This window comes from Camelina sativa, chromosome 8, assembly GCF_000633955.1.
Source record: "Camelina sativa cultivar DH55 chromosome 8, Cs, whole genome shotgun sequence".
NCBI classification, from domain to species: Eukaryota; Viridiplantae; Streptophyta; class Magnoliopsida; order Brassicales; family Brassicaceae; genus Camelina; species Camelina sativa.
The window spans coordinates 24544531-24566843 of record NC_025692.1 but is presented as its reverse complement, the minus strand read 5'-3'; the positions used below and the strand labels follow the sequence as shown (position 1 = coordinate 24566843).

The 22313-nt window shown below is 38.6% G+C and overlaps 9 protein-coding genes, 1 long non-coding RNA gene and 1 other non-coding gene across 13 annotated transcripts; 7 read left to right on the top strand and 4 right to left on the bottom strand.

Annotated features, from left to right (window-relative positions):
- LOC104708393 lies at positions 256-1308 on the bottom strand. Its single transcript, XR_754765.1, has 3 exons — positions 1031-1308; positions 483-828; positions 256-376 (listed from the first exon to the last, which is right to left on the bottom strand). It is a non-coding gene; the product is annotated as an uncharacterized LOC104708393 (long non-coding RNA).
- LOC104708392 (probable WRKY transcription factor 26) lies at positions 1743-3010 on the top strand. Its single transcript, XM_010424951.2, has 4 exons — positions 1743-1989; positions 2198-2362; positions 2441-2676; positions 2757-3010. Exons 1-4 carry the CDS (start codon positions 1837-1839, stop codon positions 2845-2847), a joined length of 645 nt encoding a protein of 214 aa, XP_010423253.1. The 5' UTR covers positions 1743-1836; the 3' UTR covers positions 2848-3010.
- LOC104708389 (PRA1 family protein B6-like) lies at positions 3199-4156 on the top strand. The gene has a single exon (XM_010424949.1). It carries the CDS (start codon positions 3314-3316, stop codon positions 3965-3967), a length of 654 nt encoding a protein of 217 aa, XP_010423251.1. The 5' UTR covers positions 3199-3313; the 3' UTR covers positions 3968-4156.
- LOC104708391 (sorting nexin 2B-like) lies at positions 4126-6748 on the bottom strand. The gene is made up of 5 exons (XM_010424950.1): positions 5491-6748; positions 5210-5419; positions 4850-5110; positions 4681-4767; positions 4126-4350 (listed from the first exon to the last, which is right to left on the bottom strand). The coding sequence occupies exons 1-5, from the start codon at positions 6523-6525 to the stop codon at positions 4270-4272; spliced, it is 1674 nt and encodes a 557-aa protein (XP_010423252.1). The 5' UTR covers positions 6526-6748; the 3' UTR covers positions 4126-4269.
- On the top strand, positions 6846-9663 carry LOC104708388 (laccase-13-like). Of its 2 annotated transcripts, none has more exons than XM_010424948.1 (4): positions 6846-7132; positions 7802-7953; positions 8017-8396; positions 8482-9663. In XM_010424948.1, the coding sequence occupies exons 3-4, from the start codon at positions 8033-8035 to the stop codon at positions 9570-9572; spliced, it is 1455 nt and encodes a 484-aa protein (XP_010423250.1). In that variant the 5' UTR covers positions 6846-7132; positions 7802-7953; positions 8017-8032; the 3' UTR covers positions 9573-9663. The 2 variants fall into 2 exon arrangements, with proteins under 2 accessions (XP_010423250.1, XP_010423249.1); XM_010424947.2 differs by lacking the exon at positions 6846-7132 and adding an exon at positions 7151-7701.
- Positions 9736-9806, bottom strand: TRNAG-GCC. The gene has a single exon. It is a non-coding gene; the product is annotated as a tRNA-Gly (tRNA).
- LOC104708387 (serine/threonine-protein kinase STY8-like) lies at positions 9905-12486 on the top strand. The gene is made up of 3 exons (XM_010424946.2): positions 9905-10323; positions 10537-11623; positions 11878-12486. Exons 1-3 carry the CDS (start codon positions 9944-9946, stop codon positions 12160-12162), a joined length of 1752 nt encoding a protein of 583 aa, XP_010423248.1. The 5' UTR covers positions 9905-9943; the 3' UTR covers positions 12163-12486.
- Positions 12593-15241, top strand: LOC104708386 (protein MALE DISCOVERER 1-like). 2 transcript variants are annotated; one of them, XM_010424945.2, is made up of 7 exons: positions 12595-12956; positions 13032-13161; positions 13251-13322; positions 13410-13972; positions 14059-14252; positions 14331-14463; positions 14542-15241. In XM_010424945.2, exons 1-7 carry the CDS (start codon positions 12851-12853, stop codon positions 15042-15044), a joined length of 1701 nt encoding a protein of 566 aa, XP_010423247.1. In that variant the 5' UTR covers positions 12595-12850; the 3' UTR covers positions 15045-15241. The 2 variants fall into 2 exon arrangements, with proteins under 2 accessions (XP_019084476.1, XP_010423247.1); XM_019228931.1 differs by having other exon boundaries at positions 12593-13161.
- On the bottom strand, positions 16297-17249 carry LOC104708385 (basic leucine zipper 34-like). Its single transcript, XM_010424944.2, has 4 exons — positions 17044-17249; positions 16865-16955; positions 16638-16764; positions 16297-16554 (listed from the first exon to the last, which is right to left on the bottom strand). The coding sequence occupies exons 1-4, from the start codon at positions 17202-17204 to the stop codon at positions 16481-16483; spliced, it is 453 nt and encodes a 150-aa protein (XP_010423246.1). The 5' UTR covers positions 17205-17249; the 3' UTR covers positions 16297-16480.
- On the top strand, positions 18491-19284 carry LOC109126056 (pheromone-processing carboxypeptidase KEX1-like). The gene has a single exon (XM_019229122.1). It carries the CDS (start codon positions 18644-18646, stop codon positions 19157-19159), a length of 516 nt encoding a protein of 171 aa, XP_019084667.1. The 5' UTR covers positions 18491-18643; the 3' UTR covers positions 19160-19284.
- Positions 19617-21963, top strand: LOC104709896. The gene is made up of 14 exons (XM_019228834.1): positions 19617-19890; positions 19997-20062; positions 20138-20306; positions 20388-20499; positions 20581-20628; positions 20707-20771; positions 20844-20904; positions 20988-21050; positions 21134-21181; positions 21256-21296; positions 21402-21516; positions 21609-21665; positions 21771-21833; positions 21916-21963. Exons 1-14 carry the CDS (start codon positions 19653-19655, stop codon positions 21961-21963), a joined length of 1194 nt encoding a protein of 397 aa, XP_019084379.1. The 5' UTR covers positions 19617-19652.

The following is a 22313-nucleotide window of genomic DNA, read 5'->3' as shown; positions in this document are numbered from 1 at the left end:
GATGATAACAAGATCAACGAGATAAAACCATTATCAATAGATGATAACAAGATCAACGAGAGTTGATAAAACCATTATCAATAGATGATAACAAGATCAACGAGAGTTGATTGGAGCATTATCAATAGATGATAACAAGATCAACGATGGTTGATTGGAGCATTATCAAGAGATGATAACAAGATCAACGAGAGTTGATAGGATTATTATCAAGAGATGATAATAAGATCAACGATGGTTGATTGGAGGGTATGATATGATCAGATCAACGAGAGTTGATTGGAGCATTATCAAGAAATAATAAGAACAACGAGAATTGATCATCAGATGTGTTTTTGTCCCTGCACGACTGCGCCTCTATATTAATTGGTAATACCTACAAGACAAAATACGAAACAGAACGAGTTAGAAGACTGTCATCCAAATTTTACATGATATCTAACCAGAAGATTGAGAAACATATGGCATAGACAAGAATGTACCTCGATGGACAGGCCTGAAAACTCAACATTAATCCATCCCAAATATGCGTTAACGATCAACGTCACTCCAGGATCAGAACAAGACAAGCCAAACCATGAACCCTAAGATCTTTAAAAGATAGTCATATTAAGAAAAGGAACAAAACATACATGAAAATAATCAGATATCTACAAGATCATTCCTTCTTTCATTAGAAGATATACACAGACTTCTGCTTGTTGATCAACGAGCGTTGATTAGATATATCAACGAGGGTTGATTGTTAGGATCCATGAGGGTTAATTGATGGTTCGGTTCAACGAGAATTGATCAGAACATGTTTGTCCCCGTACGCTCATGTAAAATCTATACAAGAATACCAAAAAAACAGAATACAGAGTTAGAAGAAGATTTCATACGGACCAAATACAAACCAGTAATTGAATTCTACGAAACATGTATGCAAAAGACCCGAAAGATTCATACACATTAATAACAAGATATATATATATATATATATATATATATATATATATATATATATATGCGTAGATAACAAACAACGTACCTCGATGGATTGATCAGTCGCAAAATCGACGCAATAGAAAATCAACAACTAGGGTTGATCATTAGAGATCAACGAGATTGATCAGATGTTAATAAATCGAGCAAAACCCTAAAGAGATGATAAAAAGATTAGAAACGTAATCAAAGAAAGCAATAAGAATGATCGTCATGCATGCAAGAAAAACAAAGAAAAAAAAGGATACAAAGCGATGAATAATCATCGATCACTTTTTCATATACATAGAGGGGAGAAAAACCCAAAACCGATCCGGTTTAGGATTTCTGATAGATCCTACAGTTGGTAATTGTTTTAGATAACACAATTGACGGTGCAGATGAATCACCCAATAAGAAAAGACGGTTTATTAATAAAGGCGGTTAATATGTTCGCGCGTGATCATCTATCCAAGATTCACCAATGTTAAAGAGCCACATGTCCAATTTCTTATAAATTATCTAGATGATTCTCGATATATATAAGTTTAACCATCTTGGGCCAGTTTTTCATCTTTGCTTTACTGTATTAGTTGTTGAGAGATAAGAATTAGATAAAATTTGTTTTGGCATTCAGTAAATGGAAGAAGAACACAAAGGGCTCGTGAAAGTGATGTTATTTGAGCCGCCTTAAACAAAAAAAAGTCAAGCATTTGGGTGTTTTGGATACACACGCTTCACACTGAGTCACATGTATATCTTGTCTTATAATTGCTTGCTTTTTCCTGGAAACTTCCTCTTCTATACAAATCATTACTTTAGTTAAGGAAGAAGTAGAAGAAGAGTAGTATCCCATACTATACCTAACCATTGATGGGTTCTTTCGACCGCCAAAGAGTTGTCCCGAAATTCAAATCAGCAACTCCATCACCTCTCCCCCTCTCTCCCTCTCCTTTCTTCACTCTGCCTAATGGTGTTTCTCCCGCAGACCTTCTCGACTCTCCTATTCTCTTCACTTCCTCTAACGTATCTATCTTCTTCTCTCCTAATCATATCTATCTATCAGTTCAAACTATGATTGTTTTTCATCATCACCTATTTAACTTCAAGAACGGTTTGTTCTGTTCTTGGAATTTTGTTAGAACTCTTATTTCCTCAAGATTGTGTTCTGTCGTATTCCTTACTGTAAGGACCTTACAACTACTACTCTTTTCTTTTGATCCTGAAATCACAGATTTTGCCATCACCAACGACAGGCACATTTCCGGCGCAATCTCTGAACTGGAAGAACAACGGTTTGGTCATTGACCAAAATGATATCAAATACGAAGATGGGAAGAACCAGTTAGATTTTTCCTTCGCTAACAAGAACACAGCTCCTCCCTTGTTCCTACCATCTGTAAGACCCATTTTTGAACTTTTGTTAGCTTCTGGTTGACAATATCTAGTTCCAAGTTTCCAACTATCTCATTTTCAGATGGTAACTCAACCTTTACCGCAACTGGATGTATCCAAGTCTGAGTCTCTGTCAAGTAACAAAACCTCTGATGATGGCTACAATTGGCGTAAATACGGACAGAAGCAAGTCAAAGGAAGCCACAATCATCCCAAGCCTCCTCAATCCACTAAGAAATCAGCTTCCACCGGTGTAGCAGCAGCACATCAGAGTAGCAGTCATGACACTGGTGAGGATGAAGCAGACGCCAAGAGATGGTAAAGCAGAGTCATAGTTAAGTAACTGAAATCAAAATTAGGGAAACAATGAGATGTGACTGGTTTTGGTGTGAATGCAGGAAAAGAGAAGAGAATGTGAAGGAGCCAAGACTGGTGGTTCAGACAACAAGTGATATAGACATTCTTGAAGATGGCTACAGAAGCAATTAATCTTGCATTTCAGCATTCGGATTGCAATTAATCTTCAGTCATAATGTTCCTTAATCATGTGCTCAGGACTAAGATTCTTCGTGCCAATCTGTTGCTGCCTCTAAATGATTAACTATAGAATTATGAGAAAAATTACTAGTATATATGTACCGGTTTAGTTATATGTACCGTAGTATGTGCTCAGGACAAAAGTATTATATCATTAACTATCTAATAATGAAAATGATATATGGAAGTGAAGAAACCTGTAACTGTAAGTCAGTATGATGTGATAAACACACAAAGGCATACAAAGAGAGGAGGAGGGAATATTTTTATGTTTCTTTAAAAAGAAAGAAAGAGACGCAAAAAGCACATGTGATAGTAGCCGACAGTTTTAAGTAAAGCCAGCCAGCAAAATTCGTGAAAGCCATCATTCACTTTTAGATCTCTCTGACTTCGTCTGCGAACTAGATCTGCTGCTGCAATGGCCTCTCCTCTTCTTCCGACTTCGACTACTCCTGATAATAATCTTCCCGGAGGCGATACACAGTTGCTGAGCTCTCTACGCGTCCTCTTGTCTCGCGTCCTAGCCTCTGTCCGTCATGCTTCCGCAGACGCCAGGCCCTGGGCAGAGCTCGTTGACCGGTCAGCGTTTTCCAGGCCACCATCGCTCACCGAGGCAGCGTCGCGAGTTAGGAAGAACTTTTCATACTTCCGAGCCAATTACATAACCTTAGTGGCCATTCTACTCGCCGCGTCTCTTCTTTCGCACCCTTTTGCTCTCTTCCTCCTCGCTTCCCTTGCCGCTTCTTGGCTTTTCCTCTACTTTTTCCGTCCGTCTGATCAGCCATTGGTCATCGGTGGACGCACGTTCTCCGATCTTGAGACGCTAGGAATGCTCTGCCTCTGCACTGTCGTGGTGATGTTTATGACCAGTGTTGGATCGCTCTTGATGTCGACTCTAGCCGTCGGGATCATGGCCGTCGCCATCCACGGAGCATTTCGTGCTCCCGAAGATCTGTTCCTTGAAGAACAAGAAGCCATTGGATCTGGCCTTTTCGCATTCTTCAACAACAATGCCTCTAACGCAGCTGCTGCTGCCATAGCCACCTCTGCAATGTCCCGCGTTCGAGTTTGATACTGTTATGGAAGAGACCACATTCCTACACCACATTTCCTAAGTGTGATAATTATTCATATACATTTGCTTCATATTGTATACAGTTGAGTTGTTGTAACTTGTAACCATTCTTTTGTCACTCCTTTTTGTATACAGATTCATATTCCCATTAAAACTTGAGTCAGTAAAGAAGAAGTTTACCATCTCTTTCTTTTTTTTTGTTTTGTTTTTTTGACAACAAAGTAAAAAGATACGAAAATTTGGTCTAAGCCCAAAACCATGAATTGAAGAATAAGAATAAATTACAGGGTGCTCTCATGTTAAGAGCTCTCTCTATTGTATTGACTTGTCTCCTCAGCAACCTTTGTCCACACATTCGCGATCTTTTCTGCATATCCAACCTAGCACATCCAAATACCAACAACTCTGTTTTCAGGTTTCACACCTTTTTACAGATCTCATCTCTTTATTTCAAAAATATCAATCAGATTTCTCTGCATTCACTAGCATTGCAAGAGAGCAGATTTCACCACTTTTCAAGCATTCACTCAAAAATCTAAAATCATATTCCTTTTGTCGCATCCATCTCATGAAAGAATTTCCTCAAATCATAGCATCCCCTATAACATTCACTGAATTTTATCTTCCATTCTTGTGATGATCTTGGTAATCACTCTCTCGCTAATTCTATGAAGAGACAGAGGCTTACTCTCTCGCTAATAAGAACGTACCTGACTAACAACAAACCCTTTCATCATATTCAAGAAGTCTGCACGCCTTTCCCTGTCCAGCCTTTCAACCTCACACCAGTTATTTTCCTGTCACACAATAAATATAGTTACATAAGACCTCAACTCAGCATAAGATTTGTTTTGTGTATGGGCATTACTGAATGAACACCTTGATCTGCTCGTATTCCCTGATGGCAACATTTTTGGAGTCCTCAGTGACCTTGATGGTTTCTTTTAACTCTTCTATCTTCTTAATCCTTGATTTGTCACCGCCAAAGACTTTCGATGATGCAGCTTCTAGCTTCTCAGCTCTTCCTTCCAGTGAAGAAATTTCAGAAAGAAGCGTCTGCACTGTCAGTAAAGCACTAGATCTATCTGCGAAGGCGCCCTGGACTGCCATCATTAGGCCAAGGTAGTCGTGGAGTGTATCCTGACATTTACATAACTCAGAGTTCTTAGTAAAATCAAAGCCCAGCTCGAATGAAAGTTGAATAGATTCTTCATATATATCTAATAGTATCTAGTTTACCAAATGCTTGACCGTCTGGGAATTCAGCTCTCTGTAAAACCTGCTAGCTTTTACAGCTGAAGTAGCTAAATTTTTCATATCATTGGCACGAGCTCTTTGAGAATTGAAGACAGCTTCTTCGTTCTCAAATTTCGTCAGCTTAATGAATGCTAATCCCAATTCCCCCATAGTCTCCCCCATGTCTTGCTGTGCCTTCACGAGGGATTCAGCCTACAAAAATACAAACACAATGAAAAATACTGATCCCTCGTGAAGTAACAACAAGCCTCAAATATCTCTACCTGCTGTGAAGCATTAATGATCTGTTGCTCAAGGTCATACATTTTCTCCTTCTTCTCCAAAAACTCCTTATCTTCTTCCACAACAGCTGGTTTTGGCCCACCCCAGTCATTAGATACTGACTGTCTAAGTTCTTTAAACAATCTCAGAAAATCTCTACCTCCTCTAGCCGGCTGAACAACCTCAACAGAAGAAGAAGCTTCACCAAACAACTGTTTCGGCAGCTTCACAGCACCATCCAACATCCTAGAAGCCACATCTACGCTCGTAGCCAACGGTAACTTCCCTTGCGCCTGAAGAAAAACCTTCAACTCATCACTGTTCCTGATCACAGGATGTGAAGCAAGCCTGCGCAAGTACTTCTCCAATGCAACTCTTCTCTGCTCAACAAACTCTTGCTTTTGCATCACTTGGCTCTCAACCACACTCTTATCTGGCCTCGGTGGGATACAAAACCCTCTATACGACTCAGCCAATCTATCAGCCAATGTAACAACATCTCTGAACCTTCTCCTCACGCTAAACTCCGATCCTCCGCCGTATTCCGATAGATTCGTTCTAGTCGTAATCTGGTAAGTGACGTAAGTGGTTCCTCCAGGAATCATCGAATTTGTTGACTCTTGCTCTTTCTGAGGACTAGAAACAGTGATCTTGATGTAATCGGAGGTCAAAGAAGACGGAGATCTAGATAACGAATCAGAGGACTGACTATGAAGACTGCTACCTCCATCATCTGAGCCGTTGATCTCGGAATTGTCATCGAAAGGGCTGAAGATAACATCGGCGTAAGACGGAGGCTCGAGGTAAGAAGAGCTGTCTCTGTTGCCTCCGTTTGGTTTAGAACGAGATTCGTTGTAGTAAGACGGCGGCGCGAAAAGCGGATCGGAATCAGCCGGAGTTACGACGATAGACGGGTGACGCGAGTCGGAGAGAGTTGACATGGCGCTGCGATAATTAGAATTAGAGTTGGATTCTTCGCGGAGGAAGAGAGTCTCCATCTTCACCTTGGACTCTTGGTCATCCTCTGAGCCCATCATCTCCGATAAATCTAATGGATTGATTGAGCTAATTTTAGTAAGAAATTCACAGAAAAATTAGGCTTTTGTTTTTTTAAGATTCGATTCGAGATGTATCGGAGATCACGAGGATACAATGGTCGTGAAACGCAATAAATGATCGGAGTGGGTAAGACACGGCGGTGTGGGATCAAAGGAGCGAGCGTGACTGTGTTTGTAGCGTCAAGTCTCGTCAATGGCTAATTGGGGAAGATGAGATGACAAAAGACAAAAGAGTATTTTTCCGGGTCACGTTTAAAAGTGTTTGTTTAGCTGGGTTTTAACCCGACCCGGCCCAATATAATGGCCCTTAAAAAACGTGATATACATATCTCTGCACCCAAACGGCCTGACCACTTGATTCGTCTTCCACGACTACCGAACGAGTCTCCTGATTGTTAAAAGTCATGACACTAATAAGCTTCCCGATGATCGATTCTGGTCAAAGTACCAAGCTTTACCTTATGCTCTTACTTGGTCTTAGGGTTTAAGAATGTAGTAGTCTAATGGAGTTTTCAATGGCGAGAGGCGTAAAGCTTTTGAGGGAGCAGAGATGTCACTGCAGATGTCTCATGTTTGATCTTAAAAGGTCACTGCTTTCAATCTTTCTTCTTCTTCTTTTTTTTTTTTTAAACACATTGATGACATATTTAGGGTCCGAGAAGAGCAAATTCGTATGATGTCACAGCTATAGATTTGGTTTTGTCACAAACTTGTAGAATTTGATAATTTTTTCCAGCTGTTTTAGGCTGCCTAATGTCTATATTAGGCATATGTTAACTTTAATCAGAAGTTATTTAATTGGGAAATAGTAAAGGTTCTGGTTTAAGGAGAGGATCCAACACCTTAAAAAAGAGATTTGGTGTCCTAGGATGAGAAAAAACCAAAGAGAAGGTACTAAAGTAGGCTGGTAGGGGTTCACCTAGAATCATAGTATTTAAAATCAGAAACTGTTTGTTTTGTTGTTTAGTGGTTACACCAAATCGTGTTTGCTGGTTAGACTAAACGCTCTCTGTCCCCTGCCTATAAAATAAATCAACTTCTTCTTTCTCTAAAGAGTAAGTGGGCGCAATGGAGCAACTACTGTCCTACTTTGTGTTGTTGGTTGTTTTTGTAGCTTCACTTGTCAATGCCGAAGTTCACTTACATGAATTCGTTGTGTGTTTACTACTTCTCTTCTTTTTTATTGTTCCCTCCATTGTTAGTACTCACATTGATGCTCAACTTATAGTTTTGTTCCTTTTTTGTGTTTGGTTAGATTCAAGAGACGCCGGTGAAGAGGCTGTGCAGAGTTCATAACTCGATTACGGTGAACGGACAGTTTCCAGGGCCAACCTTGGAAGTGCGAAACGGTGATTCCCTTTTCATCACTGCCATAAACAAAGCTCGGTACAACATCAGCCTCCACTGGTAAACTCACTCTCCCCTGCGACAATTCAATGTTTGATGGTCTACTAATCAGAGCATGTGCAGGCATGGGATACGGCAGATGAGGAATCCATGGGCGGATGGACCAGAATACATAACCCAATGCCCAATCCAACCAGGAGGGAGTTACACCTACAGTTTCACCATTGAAGATCAAGAAGGTACTTTGTGGTGGCATGCCCACAGCAGATGGCTGCGAGCCACTGTGTATGGCGCTCTCATCATCCGCCCTCCGCTCTCTTCTCCTCATTACCCTTTTCCAGTTATTCCCAAGAGAGAGATAACCCTACTCTTAGGTGAGTGGTGGGACAGAAACCCCATGGATGTCCTGAACGTAGCCCAATTCACGGGAGCAGCACCAAACATCTCAGACGCTTTCACCATCAACGGTCAGCCTGGTGATCTCTACAGATGCTCCAGCCAAGGTACACACCTTAGTTTATGCTTCCCAGCCCTCAAAAGCAGTTACATCTTAGTTATTAATTAATATTATATGTTTTCACAATGCAGAAACTTTGAGGTTTCTGGTAGGGTCAGGAGAGATTGTCCTCCTCAGGGTCATCAACTCTGCCTTGAACCAAGAACTCTTCTTTGCTGTTGCGAATCACAAGCTGACCGTGGTTGCTGCGGATGCCTCCTACACCAAACCTTTCTCAACCAATGTCATAATGTTAGGACCAGGTCAGACAACTGATGTGCTTCTAACCGCAGACCAACCGCCAGCACACTACTACATGGCGGCACACGCCTACAACAGCGCCAATGCTGCCTTTGACAACACCACAACCACCGCAATCCTCAAATACAAAGATGCCTCTTGTGTTACTCTTCAAGGTAAATCACTGGCACGGGCAATACCTGCACAGCTTCCAGGATTCAATGATACAGCAACCGCAGCAGCCTTCACAGCGCAGATGAAGAGTCCTTCAAAAGTAGAAGTTCCCTTGGAGATTGATGAGAACTTGTTTTTCACAGTAGGTTTGGGACTATTCAACTGCACAACCCCCAACACACAAAGGTGTCAAGGCCCTAACGGAACACGCTTCACCGCAAGCATCAACAACGTCTCTTTCGTTTTCCCCAAACAAAACTCCATAATGCAAGCCTATTACCAAGGCACTCCCGCCGGTGTTTTCACCACAGACTTCCCACCTACGCCTCCTGTCACGTTTGACTATACAGGAAACGTGAGCAGAGGGCTATGGCAGCCTACCCGCGGAACAAAGGCCTACAAACTAAAGTTCAACTCAAAAGTACAGATTATATTGCAAGACACAAGCATCGTGACCACTGAGAATCATCCGATGCATCTCCACGGCTATGAGTTCTACGTAGTTGGAACAGGTGTTGGTAACTTCAACGCAAACACAGACACAGCCTCCTTCAACCTCATTGACCCACCACGAAGAAACACAATCGGAACACCTCCAGGTGGATGGGTAGCTATCAGATTCGTGGCCAATAATCCAGGAGCTTGGCTGATGCACTGCCACATCGACTCACATATATTCTGGGGTTTGGCCATGGTCTTCTTAGTAGAGAACGGAGAAGGGCATTTGCAGTCTGTACAGTCTCCACCATTGGACTTACCCCAATGTTAAAGACTCTATCTAGTATCTATCTTGTAGATTCTCCTTATTTTATTTTAATTACAAAGATATATCACAGATAGCTTCTTCTCCAATGCAAACAGATACTGTAGTGTACACAAGTATCCCAAAAGATTTCCCAATTTTGCATTAAAAATATATAAAAAGAGAAGAATGCACCAGCCGGGAATCGAACCCGGGTCTGTACCGTGGCAGGGTACTATTCTACCACTAGACCACTGGTGCTTGTATGCTACAAAAGAAAGAAACATTTATAATAACAAAAATACTAAAAATGCTTACAGTTTCGTTCAGTTAAATCTCACTCTCACCAGTTTTTTTCAAGTAGAGAAGAAGACCAAAACTTTGTTAGCTTCGCCGCCATGGCCTCCGCGCTCGAGTGCTGGTCAACCCGTAATGCCGGCAACTGCCCCGACGATGATTTCGTAGACCAAGTCCTCATGTGCTCCGACGACAGGTCCGAGTCACTCACAGCTGCTCCGACTTCCGATCAGACCTCTTCCGCTATGCAAAAGCGGTTTCAGCGACTCGGCCGCAACGTCTCCGAAGCGATCGCGTCGCTCAAGAACTCTCTCAACCTCGATTCGGCGAGAGACAACCAGAATGCATCCGCCGGAGGAGGAGGCAGGAAGCTCGTGTGGGCTAATGTCGTGAGAAACGTTGCTAAAATGTACCCTGGAAGCCAGTTGCCTGATAAGCTCGTCTCTAATCTCAGGAAGCATTACGATTCTTTGCCTCTCAGGTATCACTTAAGAGATGTTGCGTCATTTTTACTCTTCACTATTTCGATTTCCAAAGCAATGTTTTTTTTTATTTTTCTCGGTTTTTTAAATTTAGTAATATTATTAATTTTTTCCAGAATCAGTATTGTTTTGTGGAAGATACACAGTTTAGATCTAGGTATGTTGTTGTATTGTGGAGTAATGTGGATGATTCTGCTTTTGTTTTTTAACAGTTATAGTCAGACTGGTTTCGATATGAAAGATGTATTTGTACACGTAAAGCTGATAGAGCAAACTTCTGGAGATGATAATCCTGTGTTTGTGATTCAAGAGGTGTGTGATGAGGGAGGTGATGGTCATGGTTCTGTGTTCAAGCTCACATACGCTTGTAGTTCTTCGCTTCCTTGGTCAACCATTTCAGGGTCTCTTGATAGTGCTTCGATTTGTTATAAGAAAGTACAAATCTTTGAGAAGAAAGGTTTGACTCTTGGGGTTGTTCTTCTTCTGGTTGAGTCCGGACAAGAAAAAATGTTCAAAATTAAGGTAGAGAATGCCCTTAAATCTGCGGTAAGGAAGCCTAAGTCAACCTCTGTGAAGCTCCCTTTTGGACTTTGTGGCTGTCAAGAACAGAACGCGGGTGTAGGAGAATTTGGGGATGTTGATGTTGAGTCCATTGATCAGTGCTATAGACATGAGTTGGAAAATCTGAATACTAGGATCCAGCTTCAAATGCCACCTCCAAGCTCTTCTTTTTCTGTATCAGTGGATGAATGGCAGACCATCCAATCAGGCGGTGATGATATCGGGAAATGGCTATTGAGTTCAGATGATCTCGAGTTTAGTGGTCAGTTAGGACCAAATTCATTTAAAGGAGTTTACAGAGGAATAAAGGTGGTCATTGAGAAACTAAAAGGCTGCGATAAGGGGAATTCATATGAGTTTGAGATCCGAAAAGATTTCTTGGAGCTGATGACCTGTGGACACAAGAGCATTCTGCAGTTTTATGGTGTCTGCATCGATGAAAATCATGGATTATGCGTTGTAACAAAACTGATGCAAGGTGGATCACTCCGTGAACTGGTGGTGAAGAAAAAGAAGCTTCAGACCAAGGTGATATTTCAAATTGCTGTTGACATAGCAGAAGGGATGCAGTTCATTTGTGATCATGGTGTTGCATATAAAGACCTTAACACACAGAGAATACTATTAGATAAGCAGGGCAATGCCTGTCTGGGTGATATGGGAATAGTCACTGCATGCAAGAGTGTCAATGAGGCCATGGAGTACGAAACAGATGGCTATAGATGGCTTGCACCCGAGGTCTGTATTTCTTTGACACTTTTGTTGCATAATCCTAGTTCAGTGATTTGCTTCAGGAACTATGCTTTTCTTTACCTCATCATATTTGATCCGTAATGAAATGATACAGTAAATATAGCCTGGTGATTAGATGGCTTCTAGCTACTCATATGCTTCATCATTCTATCACTAATTGTTCTTTTCCATATTATGCATAAGTAAATTCTATAGGAAAAGCAGTTGTTGACTGCAGTTTGTGAAATGGTTGAAATCAGATAATCGCGGGAGACCCGGAGAAGACAAGAGAGAGTTGGATGAGCAATGCGTATAGCTTTGGGATGGTGCTTTGGGAGATGGTGACAGGGGAGGAGGCGTATGGATCTTGTTCGCCAGTGCAAGCAGCAGTTGGGATTGCAGCGTGCGGGCTAAGACCAGAGATCCCAAAGGAGTGCCCTCAAGTTCTCAGATATCTTATGACCAAATGCTGGAACACTTGCCCCTCTACACGCCTTAACTTCTCTCAAATCCTCTGTATTTTGCTCCGTGCCATCTCACGGTAATCACTCTCCTCTACGTAGCAATTGGAAGAAATCTTTAGCAAACCAATAGTTGGGTAACAGCGTAGCTTCACATCAGTATTATATTAAAGTAGCAATGATGATGATTAAGCTGAGACGAAGATGAAGAAGTGGTTGGTGTATATTTTTGGTTAGATCTGACCGGAAGGTAGAGTAACAGATACACTATAGGCCTGTTTGTACGCCCCCACTTTTGGCTTTACACTTTTGTTTTACATTGTAAATGGGCTTCATTCCTTCCCCAAAATGTATACCTTGCCAAAATGAGTGAACTTTTTACAGGTAAGATTTCAAATTAGAAGTGTTCAAAATGGCATACAGTAACGATTGTTCAAACATTTTATTGTTGCTCATGAAAAGAAAAAAAAAAACCAAAGTCAAGGTTTACTGGGTCAATTTGTAGAGGGGAAGACTTGATCGTGCGTTGCAAATGGTGTTTATCTAAACTAAAGTTGTATTTTACATTTTTCCAACTTGTAAAATGTTTCCATGGTTTAAATTTTTATACATATACAAGAAAAGGGAGAAACGTCACAATTGTTGTTCAAAATAACAACAAATCAAAAAAACAAAAGAAAATGAAGAAGGTGGGATATAAAAAGGAGCAGCCATTGATTTGTCTTCTTTTCTTGACGAAGACTTGAACTGCTCCAACAAAAAATCCAAAAGGATGAGTTCCGATCAACGGTGGAGATTGCTCCGACCAACATTCTCCATCATCTTCCTCTTCTTTCTTCCTCACAATCTCACCTTTGGTCTCTGTTTCAGCACAGATGGTACTTTACTTTTTGTTTCATCTTTCTTTCTTTCTGAGTCCATTCAACTATTGATCAACTCTGAGTCTTTTGCAGCATTGGCGCTAATGAAATTCAAAGAGAGAATAGAAAGAGACCCGTTTGGAGCTCTGATGAATTGGGGAGAGCTTTCTCATTGTTCTTGGTCTGGTGTTGTCTGTTCACATGATGGAAGAGTTGTCATCTTGTAAGTCATATTCCAAATCAATCCTTCATAAAAGATAAGTTCCTCTTCTAAATCAACCTTCTTCTAAATTTGATGTCTTAATAACGTAGAAATTTACGAGATCTCTCCCTACAAGGCACAATTGCACCTGAACTTGGAAACTTAACTCACTTGAAATCCCTGTAAGTAGAAACATCGTTTTCAACACTCCTCAAAACTACACAATAGATACGTATAGCATCTACAACTACCTTGTTCTTTGTTTGCAGTATTCTTAGAAACAATTCATTTTCCGGGATAGTACCTGAGGAGGTAACAGAATTGCAGGAGCTTGAGATCTTGGACTTGTATGAAAACAACTTTGGCCAACCATTTCTCTTCGGTCGCAGGCTGCTTCAGACATCTCCCCCTGGTCGGAATCCAGGCTTTGATGCAGCTCCCCCGTTACCTTCTCCTCCACCATCGCCTACGGAGGAAGAGGAAGTCCCAATAGATTTTCCTTTCTTCCTTCCCCCTCCTACTGCATCCCAATCCCCTCCGCGGATTAAACGTGCAAACCCTCCTACTGAAAGCCAAGCCAATACCCCAAACCCGCCTCCAGTATTCCCTCCACCAGCTCAGTCTCCACCCACTCAGCTTTCAGGTGTGCCTCATGCTGGCAACAAAAAGAGTTCTCAAAAGACTTACATAATAGTTGGAGTGCTAGTAGGTGTAGTTAGCGTCATGGTTGTATTGGTGATCTTCTTTCTTCTCTGGAACCAAAAGGTAAAAATGATAAAGCCATGGGGGGCAACTGAGAGCAGTAGCCAGCTTCAAGAAGTTGCGATTACAGGTATTCATCACTGTTTCCTTTACTCCTACTCATTAACATAGCAGAGACTGGTGATACTGAGTTTAGTGTATCTTTGACTTATGAAGATATTCCTAAGCTGAAGCTATCAGAACTAGAAGCTGCCTGTGAAGATTTCAGTAACATCATAGGCTCCACATCCTCAGACGCAACCATTTACAAAGGCACTCTCTCCACCGGTTCTGAAATCGCCGTTCTAGCAGTCGCATCTGGTTCCCTCCAAGACTGGTTAGTGGATCACGAAACACAGTTCCAAGAGAAGGTAACATAAGAAACCTCCTTCTACACTCTAGTTTCTTTCTCCTCTTCTTTAAACACACATACAATCCAATAAATGCAGATACAGAGGTTATCTCAAGTGAACCACAAGAATTTCCTCAATGTAATTGGATATTGCCATGAAGACGAACCCTTCAACCGAATGCTAGTTTTCGAATACGCTCCTAACGGATCCCTCTTCGAGCATCTGCATGGTGAGTAGTAAATGCAACTTCTTTAATAGTCTCATCCCCATCTCCTTTTTTTCAACTAACTGTAATAACCTGATGCAGACCAAGACGCAGAACACTTGGACTGGCCAATGAGGATGAGAATCGTAATGGGAATAGCTTACTGTGTAGAACATATGCACAATCTAAACCCTAAACCCATCTCACACACCAACCTCAACTCCTCTTCAATCTACTTGGCAACAGATTACGCAGCAAAAGTCTCAGACTTTACATTCCTCAGCTCAACACCGGTTGATCCCATGACCAACGTTGTCAGCTTTGGCACCCTTCTTCAGGAGATCATCACCGGAAAGATCCCGGATCCGGATTCTTTGCTCCACGACGAAACCAATCCCGTTGCAGACCCGACTTTGGAAAGCTTTCAGGAGGAGGTGATGGAGAAGATGTGGGAAGTGGTTAAAGAGTGTTTGAATCAGAAGATGGAAATGAAGGAAGTGGTGGTTAAGCTGAGAGATATCACCGGAATAACGGCGGAAGCAGCGTTGCCAAGTCGGTCTCCGGCGTGGTGGGCGGAACTGGAGATCATATCCACCGAAGTGTAGATATATATATATATATATATATATCAATTGCACAGTAAAAGTAATGTATCATCTCTTTTCTCTCTTTCTCTCTGCAAGTTGAAGTCTAAAGATTATTTTTTTTCCTTTTTCTGGGTTTTATTTGGAACAATTTTAGACAAAATTTGTGTTTTTAATACCTTTAAAGAGAAATCAATCAATCATGTGTAGTTCTTGTCTGCAGAATCTTGTTGTCACGGCAACGCCTTCAAAAACGACATGAAGTTGAGCTATAGTTTATACACACGACAAATATTTATATCCCTGGACTCACATTTTGCTGGCCCCGTTAATAAAGGCCCGGCCCATTGTATTTTACGTGTGTTTGGGAAAACACAAAGCAAATATGACTCTAAAAAGTAAAAATATTTAATTAGAAATTGTAAGTGTTTGAAAATGCCAATTTTGAATTCAATAAATTTGAAACGTACATAAAAATTCAAATAAGGTCAAATAAGCAATGCATATAAATCTACTATTTCGCTAAAAGTTAATGTATTTTATTGAAAATATAAATGTATATACATATTTTGTTTAACAGTTTTTTAATAAAATTTAAAATTGGCACTTTCCTACACTAATAAATCTTACAACGAATGTGTGTATGCATGTCAATCATTATATTACTGTTTGCTTAGCTTTTTTGTTGAATTGGTTTTAAATATATTGAATCCAAAATTGGCATTTTCCTACACCAATAAACGTTTGTGACATTTATGATAACTTTTTTTTTTGTGCATGAAAAAAATCGTGAAGCAAATACGACAAAAAGTAAAGATAATTTATTAGAAATTGTAAGTGGAAAATGGCAATTTTGAATTCAATAAATTTAAAACGGACATACAAAACAAAATAAGGTCAAATAAGATATGCATATACATTTACTATTGCACTAAAAGTTGGAGTACTTTTTGGAAATTATATTTGTACATACATATTTTACTTAACTGTTTACTTAACTTTTTATGTCAGTTTTAAATATATTATTTTTAAAAAAAAATACTAATTCAAAAACGTAGGTGTGTATGCACGTGAATCATTATATAACCGTTTGTTTAACCTTTTTGTTAATTATATTTTAAATATATTTGAATTCAAAGTTGGCATTTTCTACACTAATGAAAAACGATAAATCACTAGTACATTCATATTTTTGTTTAAGTTTTTGTTCATTAAAATCTGCACTCATTTAATGTTTTTAAATTAGTTTTCATAATTAAGAAATATACTGACATGAAATAGATAATTCAAACTGAAATTAATACAAATACGAAACAAATGCATACTGATTTGATATGTTATAGATGACAATAGTCTGAGAAACTGAAACAAATGAAATTACAACAACAAAAGAGACGAAAAGCAACAATTCATAATTAACCGAATCGAAGAAATGAGAGAGGAGTTTTTCAAATCAACTAAGTACTACTGGTGGGCGGAGCCATGCTCTTCTTCAACCTTTGTATCTCCACTTTATACATGTTAGTAATACCTATTAATTAGCATCATAATATTGTTAATATGAAATTCTTAATATATAATTATAATTAATTGTCATGTATATAATTAATATACCGTAGTTGTTGAGATAATCTTGAAGTCGAGCAGAGATAGTCTCCTTTAACTGTTTTTTTTCATTTTCTAGATATTGCTTTTCTTCAATCGCTATATTTATTTTGGCACGCAGCATATTCACTGCAATCTGCATATACACACGAATTATACTAATAGTATATATATGAAATTAATTAAGAAGATATATATATATATATATATATATATATATATATATATATATATACTTGGAGCTCCATGGATCCTTTCACTAGAGTATTAACATATTGAAGCTTCTTCCATCTTGACTTATGAGCCGAAATACGGTTTGCAATGATCCTACTTATAATTACACACAAAGACATAGTAAAGATAATTAGGATTTCATTTATATGATATATATTGATACGAAGATAGATCATGTAACCTTTTGAGCTTTTGAGGATCGGTGGCAGGATCAATATTGTTATGAATATGAATGGTGAAACCTGGCTCAACTTCATATTGGACTAAAACACTTTTCTTCTCTCCTGCTTGGTTATTACTTTGGGGTGTCCCTGACGACGTTGCAACCACATGGAAGCTCATAGAGTAAGTTTTGTAGTAAAGTTTGAGTAAATTTGCTAAGCTTTATTCTAGATTTCTTCTGGTTACGAGAAGACTACTATTGTTGAGCGTTGTTTTTATAGTGACGAAAATACTAGTTAAATATCAAATTTGCCCTTCATCTTATTTATGTATTTTGATTTTTACTACTTTAAAATCATATTTGACCAATGCATTTTTGCCACATGTTAAAATTTTATCCTTGACAAAAATTTCTTTTCTAATATTTTATTATTTCAGTTTATACCAAATATCATTACATTTATTCTAAAACTAGGTCTAGGTGGTCGTATAAGTGGTGTTGAGGCTCCCTACGGTGGTTGGTCAGTGCGAGTTTGAATAGGTTATAAAAATTGGTGAAACCATCAAAACTACTTTTTTTTTTTTTGCTTAGATAGATAAAAATTGGGGGATTTTGGATATCTAGCCACAAAATGATTTAAAATATGATTAGAAATTAGAGAAAAAAAAACAGAAACAAAACGTGTTACACTAATTAGTAATTACTGTAATTAAGGTTTTCTTCATTACCAGCACACTTCGAACCAAACCATTACATGTAAGGAAAATTTTATGAGAATTTTTTCATAAATGGTATTTATATCTACCTAAAAATTGAAAACTTACCCTCGATTAATTTATGAATTATGATAAATCTCTCATTGCTTCGCTTGGTCCAAAAAAATTCTGTACATGAGTTTTGACTATGGTATATATGAGATGGATTATGTCATGATATGGGCTATAAAATTCTATATGCATATGCATATGAAATAATTTTAAGTCTAAGGAAAATTAATATAACGATTAGGTAATGTGGTTAATATAGAAAAATCATCAAGTAGTTTTCACCGAAATTTCATTCTATGTACCTGGAAGTAAAAAAAAGAGCACACTTCTTCTTAGATGGCTTAATTAATTATCCAATTTCAGAGAACCTTCTGGCTGATTTGGAAAGCCTAAACGAGGATGATGGTAATGGATGACATGGACATGATGCTAGTATCCATGTGACACTACCATGCCCAAGAAAGCCTTTTTGTGTACTTTTATTTGTTTACATGATAAACAAATAAAAGTTGCTCACATGATTGATGAATAGTTGCCAAGTAACTTCACTACAAACATTATTATTTATTTAAACAAGTTTGGAATATTACATTGAAGCTTCATATTTATAGAATATATATATTTCAACGACCCAACACTCATTTCTACTTTATGTCTATCTACAAAGCTTTCTATCCACACCTCATTGCCACAAAGCTTCTCATGTCATTAAAACTTCTCTCACACACTTTTCCCTCTTTATAAAATACCGCCAAAGCTCTGTTCTATCACAAAACAGAATTAACTACCAACTTCTTCTTCTTCTCTATTTCTCAATATTTTCTACTTTATTTTTTTCTTAGGCTGCAAAGATGTTGGACATAGCGTTTGAATTGATTGGAGAAGCAACTTCGAATTCGCTTCTCATGTTCTGTTTCTGCAACCTAATTATTGTCATGATCTTCACCGGATCATCAAAACCTGGTTCGTTGGGTTCACAAGATCCCACGTTTGTTAGCCCTGTGACCTACGATATGTGCTACATTGCTTCTGATGATCATGATGATGAAGCTATGACTATAGCTGCTGCTGTTCCATCTGCACAAGATGAGCCGTTGATGGATGACTCTAGTTCTTACGAAGAAGAGGACAGAGAAATCAGCCATTGCTATGCTGATGATGATGATGATGATGATAGTGATGAGGATGAGGATGAAAGTTATGATGATGAGGATGATAGTGATAATGATGATGATGAGAGCAAAGAGGCCGAGGATGAAGAGGAGGAAGGAAATGATGATCTGAGAACGAGGGTAGAAGAGTTTATAGCAAAAATTAACAATGAATGGAGGCACGAGAAGCTTAGGGCTTTGAATTTAGTTTATTGATGGATCAATTCTAATCGTTTTTAGTTTGATTTTTTTTCTTTTTCTTTTCTAATCGTTTGAATGATTTTTGTATGAACATGTACATACTTAGTTTTTGCCAATGTGTAACATCATAATTTTTCGCAGTGGGTGTATTTTCTAGAGATGTTGGAGAATCATCAATTGTGCAATAATCTTGAAAAATAAAAGATTGGATCTTTGAAAACAAATAATTGTTTCTTTACTTTCTGCAAAAAGCTTATATATGATTCCTCCTCTTTCACATGAAAAAAAAAAAAAAAAACTATGCACCTGGGAAATTCACAAGGATAAAAAAAAACAATAATGCTTACTTGAAAACTAATCATTATTAATTAAAACAAATATAGATACTAGTAGTTACTTAGTTAAACTAACTTTTGTATATTTAGCCAACAACATCCCCCGTCGTTACGTAACAGGACGATCTAAATTTGCTCCTAGATGTAGAGAGAGAAAACAAAATCACGAATTGATGTTTTATTCTGATGTTGAAAGATCGATCTCCCCTCCCCAGATGTTCTTCCTCCCCGAGACAATGGATCCGGAAACAATAGATATCTTTGTACAAGATCATCTCTCCGTTGAGGAATTCGACATTGATTTCGAATTCGACGCACCTCGATTCTACGACTTCTCCAAACCGGAACTCGATTCAGAAACAGAGGAAACAGAGCTTTGGTTTGAATCCGCTGGAAACTATCCTCCTTCCCGTACGATCTTTTTTTTTTGCGTATTATTATGTGGATGATGACAANAAAAAAAAAAAAAAAAAAAAAGACTCTGTTTCCTGATAATGTTTTATGTCTTTTATCGCAGCGTTTAGTCTAACGTTGAGCTCGAGATACGAAGATATCCCCAAACCGATCTCAGATCAATACAACGGTACTACATTATCTTGCAATTTCCTGTCTTAGGTTTTAGTTTCTTGCAACTCAAGGTTTTTGTTATGGTTTTTAGGGTTCATATATTACAACCAAGCTGATAAAGATGTTCCCAATGCGACGCAAAAGTCTAGAACCAAAATTTTTTTACGGAAGAACTCAACTTTGACGAGACCCACTGCTTCTTTGTTGGCAAGACAGAACAAACAACCTCTCGACATTTACTCTGTTCGGCTTCTCACAAGGTATATAACATTTGTCCTCTTCATCAGCTTATTTTCTGTTTTCTTAGCTTCAAGCCTTCAACTGATTTTGATTTTACATAGATGTCAGAGATCATTAGGAAATTTGAATGAGAAGTACTCCTCTCTCTTATACTCTATGCCTCAAACCCAAGATAACAAAAGGCAAAAACTCGAAACTGGCTTCTCCCGCAAGGTGCTCTCAGCCATAATCTAAACTCACTATTCTCAACTCAATTTGTTTTGGAACTAATCTTATTGTTGATTTTTGAAGTAGATATCTCGGCTGGACCAAACTCCTTTTGTACATAAGGTTCCAAGGAAGGTAATACACGTTGAGATTACAAAATTCATGGTATCATCATCTTTGTGTATCTTATATCTGTATTTGTTGTGTTTACAGGGGTCCAAAATCACTGTTCCAAAGGAACCTAACCTCAAGACTGCTCAAAGGGCTACAAGACACCGGTAAGGACTCTTAAGATGTTTAGGTTCCTTTAATGGCATGTTTACTATATCTTTGGTATGATTCTCTTTCAGATTTAAGGCTAAGTCAGCACCTGAGCAGATCGCAAATTTCAGCTCCAGTATGAATAAAACAGTGCGTGTGTGCCTGCTTCTTTTTCTGTTTCTTTCATCGCCACCAACTCAGAAGCAGTAACAGACACAAATCTTTGCTTGCAGGTTCAAGAAACTTCTTCACCATCTTTGCCTAAAAAGAATACGCCTCACCCCAAAGATTTACAGGTCTAGATCTTCTAAAGGACAATTTGAAACTCTTTATCAAACCATAAATATACCAGCATTTTACATTCTTTCTTTTGTTTCAGGCATTTCATTTAAGGACATCTCTTAGAGCGAGGGAACGATCTGCCAGTGTAAGTCTCATTTTTGCTAGCTGTTTGTTGATTCTCATCTCCCTAACTACAGTTATGTATGCTTCTCATTGCAGGCTAAAAATGCACCAACCGATGATCCTATACGCTCCTTAACGTTAGTCCATAAGCCTTTTACAAATCCCCATTTATAATGTCCTTCTCTTGCATTGACTCAAACTTAAATCAAGATTTCACAGAATGTTCTTTCACGCCTTCGCAGTGCAAAGTCCGATGGTTCCAGGAAGGGTAGGAGAGTCAAGGAATCTCGTAGGTCAAAGACAAATTGTCAAATTTATGAATCTAAGATTTGCCCTCTAGACTCAAACGTGATGCAGGTTTCCTCCTTTCACTAGTACTAGAATAAATGGAAGGTCGTTAATGGACAATAAGAAAATGAAAACTCACAAACCTCCTCTATTCTTGATAGAAATCAAGCAAATGCGGTGAAGCAATCGACATCAAACATGAAAACAATTTACTAAGGGTAAGTCACTTATACTGCAGTTTGGTTCTTCAAACTGTTAGAATGTGCTCATGGATCATGTGATATCTCTAGATGGTTTAATACCGAGGTTTTTGTTCATTGAAGGAATTTGAAGTTCCAAAGGACACAATTTTTCGATATGAACCCTTTATTGAATCTCTCAGCAAAGTAAGCGCTCATCATCTTTAAAATTGCATATAATTTCTTTCATATTGGTTACCAATACTAACAATGTTACCATTCATTACAGCTATGTCTCACTTCAAATACTGACTCAGTCTCGGTACTTTTAGATTAGTTGCTTCTCTTACTCTCTTGTATGTCATCTACATAGAGATTTTTCAAGACATATACCGTGCTTGTGTTGCTATGAAGGGAAACAAATTCTCCATGCTAACAGGTATACAAACTTATTGCTTTAATCTATTAAAACATTGCACTTCCTTAAGTATTTGACCATATAAACTCATCTCCACCAATTACTAATAGAAGCTTAAGTTTGTGTTGCAGGATTCACAAGGAAGAACCTTCGCTCTTCAAGACTCAGTTTGTTTGTAACCATTGTATGATCTTAATTAGTTGTAGAAGTTTCATGTAACCAAATGTTTGTGTTTAGCTCGCCATGTAAAAATGTACAAAATACTTTAT

Bases quoted from the DNA above. Each gene is read 5' to 3' on its own strand.
- LOC104708392 (XM_010424951.2), top strand. From the start codon at position 1,837: ATGGGTTCTTTCGACCGCCAAAGAGTTGTCCCGAAATTCAAATCAGCA. The intron at 1,990-2,197 runs GTATCTATCTTC...CTGAAATCACAG, and splicing joins TTCTCTTCACTTCCTCTAAC to ATTTTGCCATCACCAACGAC. The intron at 2,677-2,756 runs GTAAAGCAGAGT...GTGTGAATGCAG, and splicing joins GAAGCAGACGCCAAGAGATG to GAAAAGAGAAGAGAATGTGA.
- LOC104708389 (XM_010424949.1), top strand. From the start codon at position 3,314: ATGGCCTCTCCTCTTCTTCCGACTTCGACTACTCCTGATAATAATCTT.
- LOC104708391 (XM_010424950.1), bottom strand. From the start codon at position 6,525: ATGATGGGCTCAGAGGATGACCAAGAGTCCAAGGTGAAGATGGAGACT. The intron at 5,111-5,209 runs GTAAACTAGATA...TGTAAATGTCAG, and splicing joins CCCAGACGGTCAAGCATTTG to GATACACTCCACGACTACCT. The intron at 4,351-4,680 runs GTACGTTCTTAT...TGGATGTGCTAG, and splicing joins AAGGGTTTGTTGTTAGTCAG to GTTGGATATGCAGAAAAGAT.
- LOC104708388 (XM_010424947.2), top strand. From the start codon at position 7,615: ATGGAGCAACTACTGTCCTACTTTGTGTTGTTGGTTGTTTTTGTAGCT. The intron at 7,954-8,016 runs GTAAACTCACTC...GAGCATGTGCAG, and splicing joins TACAACATCAGCCTCCACTG to GCATGGGATACGGCAGATGA. The intron at 8,397-8,481 runs GTACACACCTTA...TTCACAATGCAG, and splicing joins CTACAGATGCTCCAGCCAAG to AAACTTTGAGGTTTCTGGTA.
- LOC104708387 (XM_010424946.2), top strand. From the start codon at position 9,944: ATGGCCTCCGCGCTCGAGTGCTGGTCAACCCGTAATGCCGGCAACTGC. The intron at 10,324-10,536 runs GTATCACTTAAG...GTTTTTTAACAG, and splicing joins TACGATTCTTTGCCTCTCAG to TTATAGTCAGACTGGTTTCG. The intron at 11,624-11,877 runs GTCTGTATTTCT...GGTTGAAATCAG, and splicing joins ATAGATGGCTTGCACCCGAG to ATAATCGCGGGAGACCCGGA.
- LOC104708386 (XM_019228931.1), top strand. From the start codon at position 12,851: ATGAGTTCCGATCAACGGTGGAGATTGCTCCGACCAACATTCTCCATC. The intron at 13,162-13,250 runs GTAAGTCATATT...TTAATAACGTAG, and splicing joins GATGGAAGAGTTGTCATCTT to AAATTTACGAGATCTCTCCC. The intron at 13,323-13,409 runs GTAAGTAGAAAC...CTTTGTTTGCAG, and splicing joins TTAACTCACTTGAAATCCCT to TATTCTTAGAAACAATTCAT.
- LOC104708385 (XM_010424944.2), bottom strand. From the start codon at position 17,204: ATGAGCTTCCATGTGGTTGCAACGTCGTCAGGGACACCCCAAAGTAAT. The intron at 16,765-16,864 runs GTATATATATAT...GTGTATATGCAG, and splicing joins AAGGATCCATGGAGCTCCAA to ATTGCAGTGAATATGCTGCG. The intron at 16,555-16,637 runs GTATATTAATTA...GCTAATTAATAG, and splicing joins AGATTATCTCAACAACTACG to GTATTACTAACATGTATAAA.
- LOC109126056 (XM_019229122.1), top strand. From the start codon at position 18,644: ATGTTGGACATAGCGTTTGAATTGATTGGAGAAGCAACTTCGAATTCG.
- LOC104709896 (XM_019228834.1), top strand. From the start codon at position 19,653: ATGTTTTATTCTGATGTTGAAAGATCGATCTCCCCTCCCCAGATGTTC. The intron at 21,182-21,255 runs GTAAGTCTCATT...TTCTCATTGCAG, and splicing joins CGAGGGAACGATCTGCCAGT to GCTAAAAATGCACCAACCGA. The intron at 21,666-21,770 runs GTAAGTCACTTA...TGTTCATTGAAG, and splicing joins ATGAAAACAATTTACTAAGG to GAATTTGAAGTTCCAAAGGA.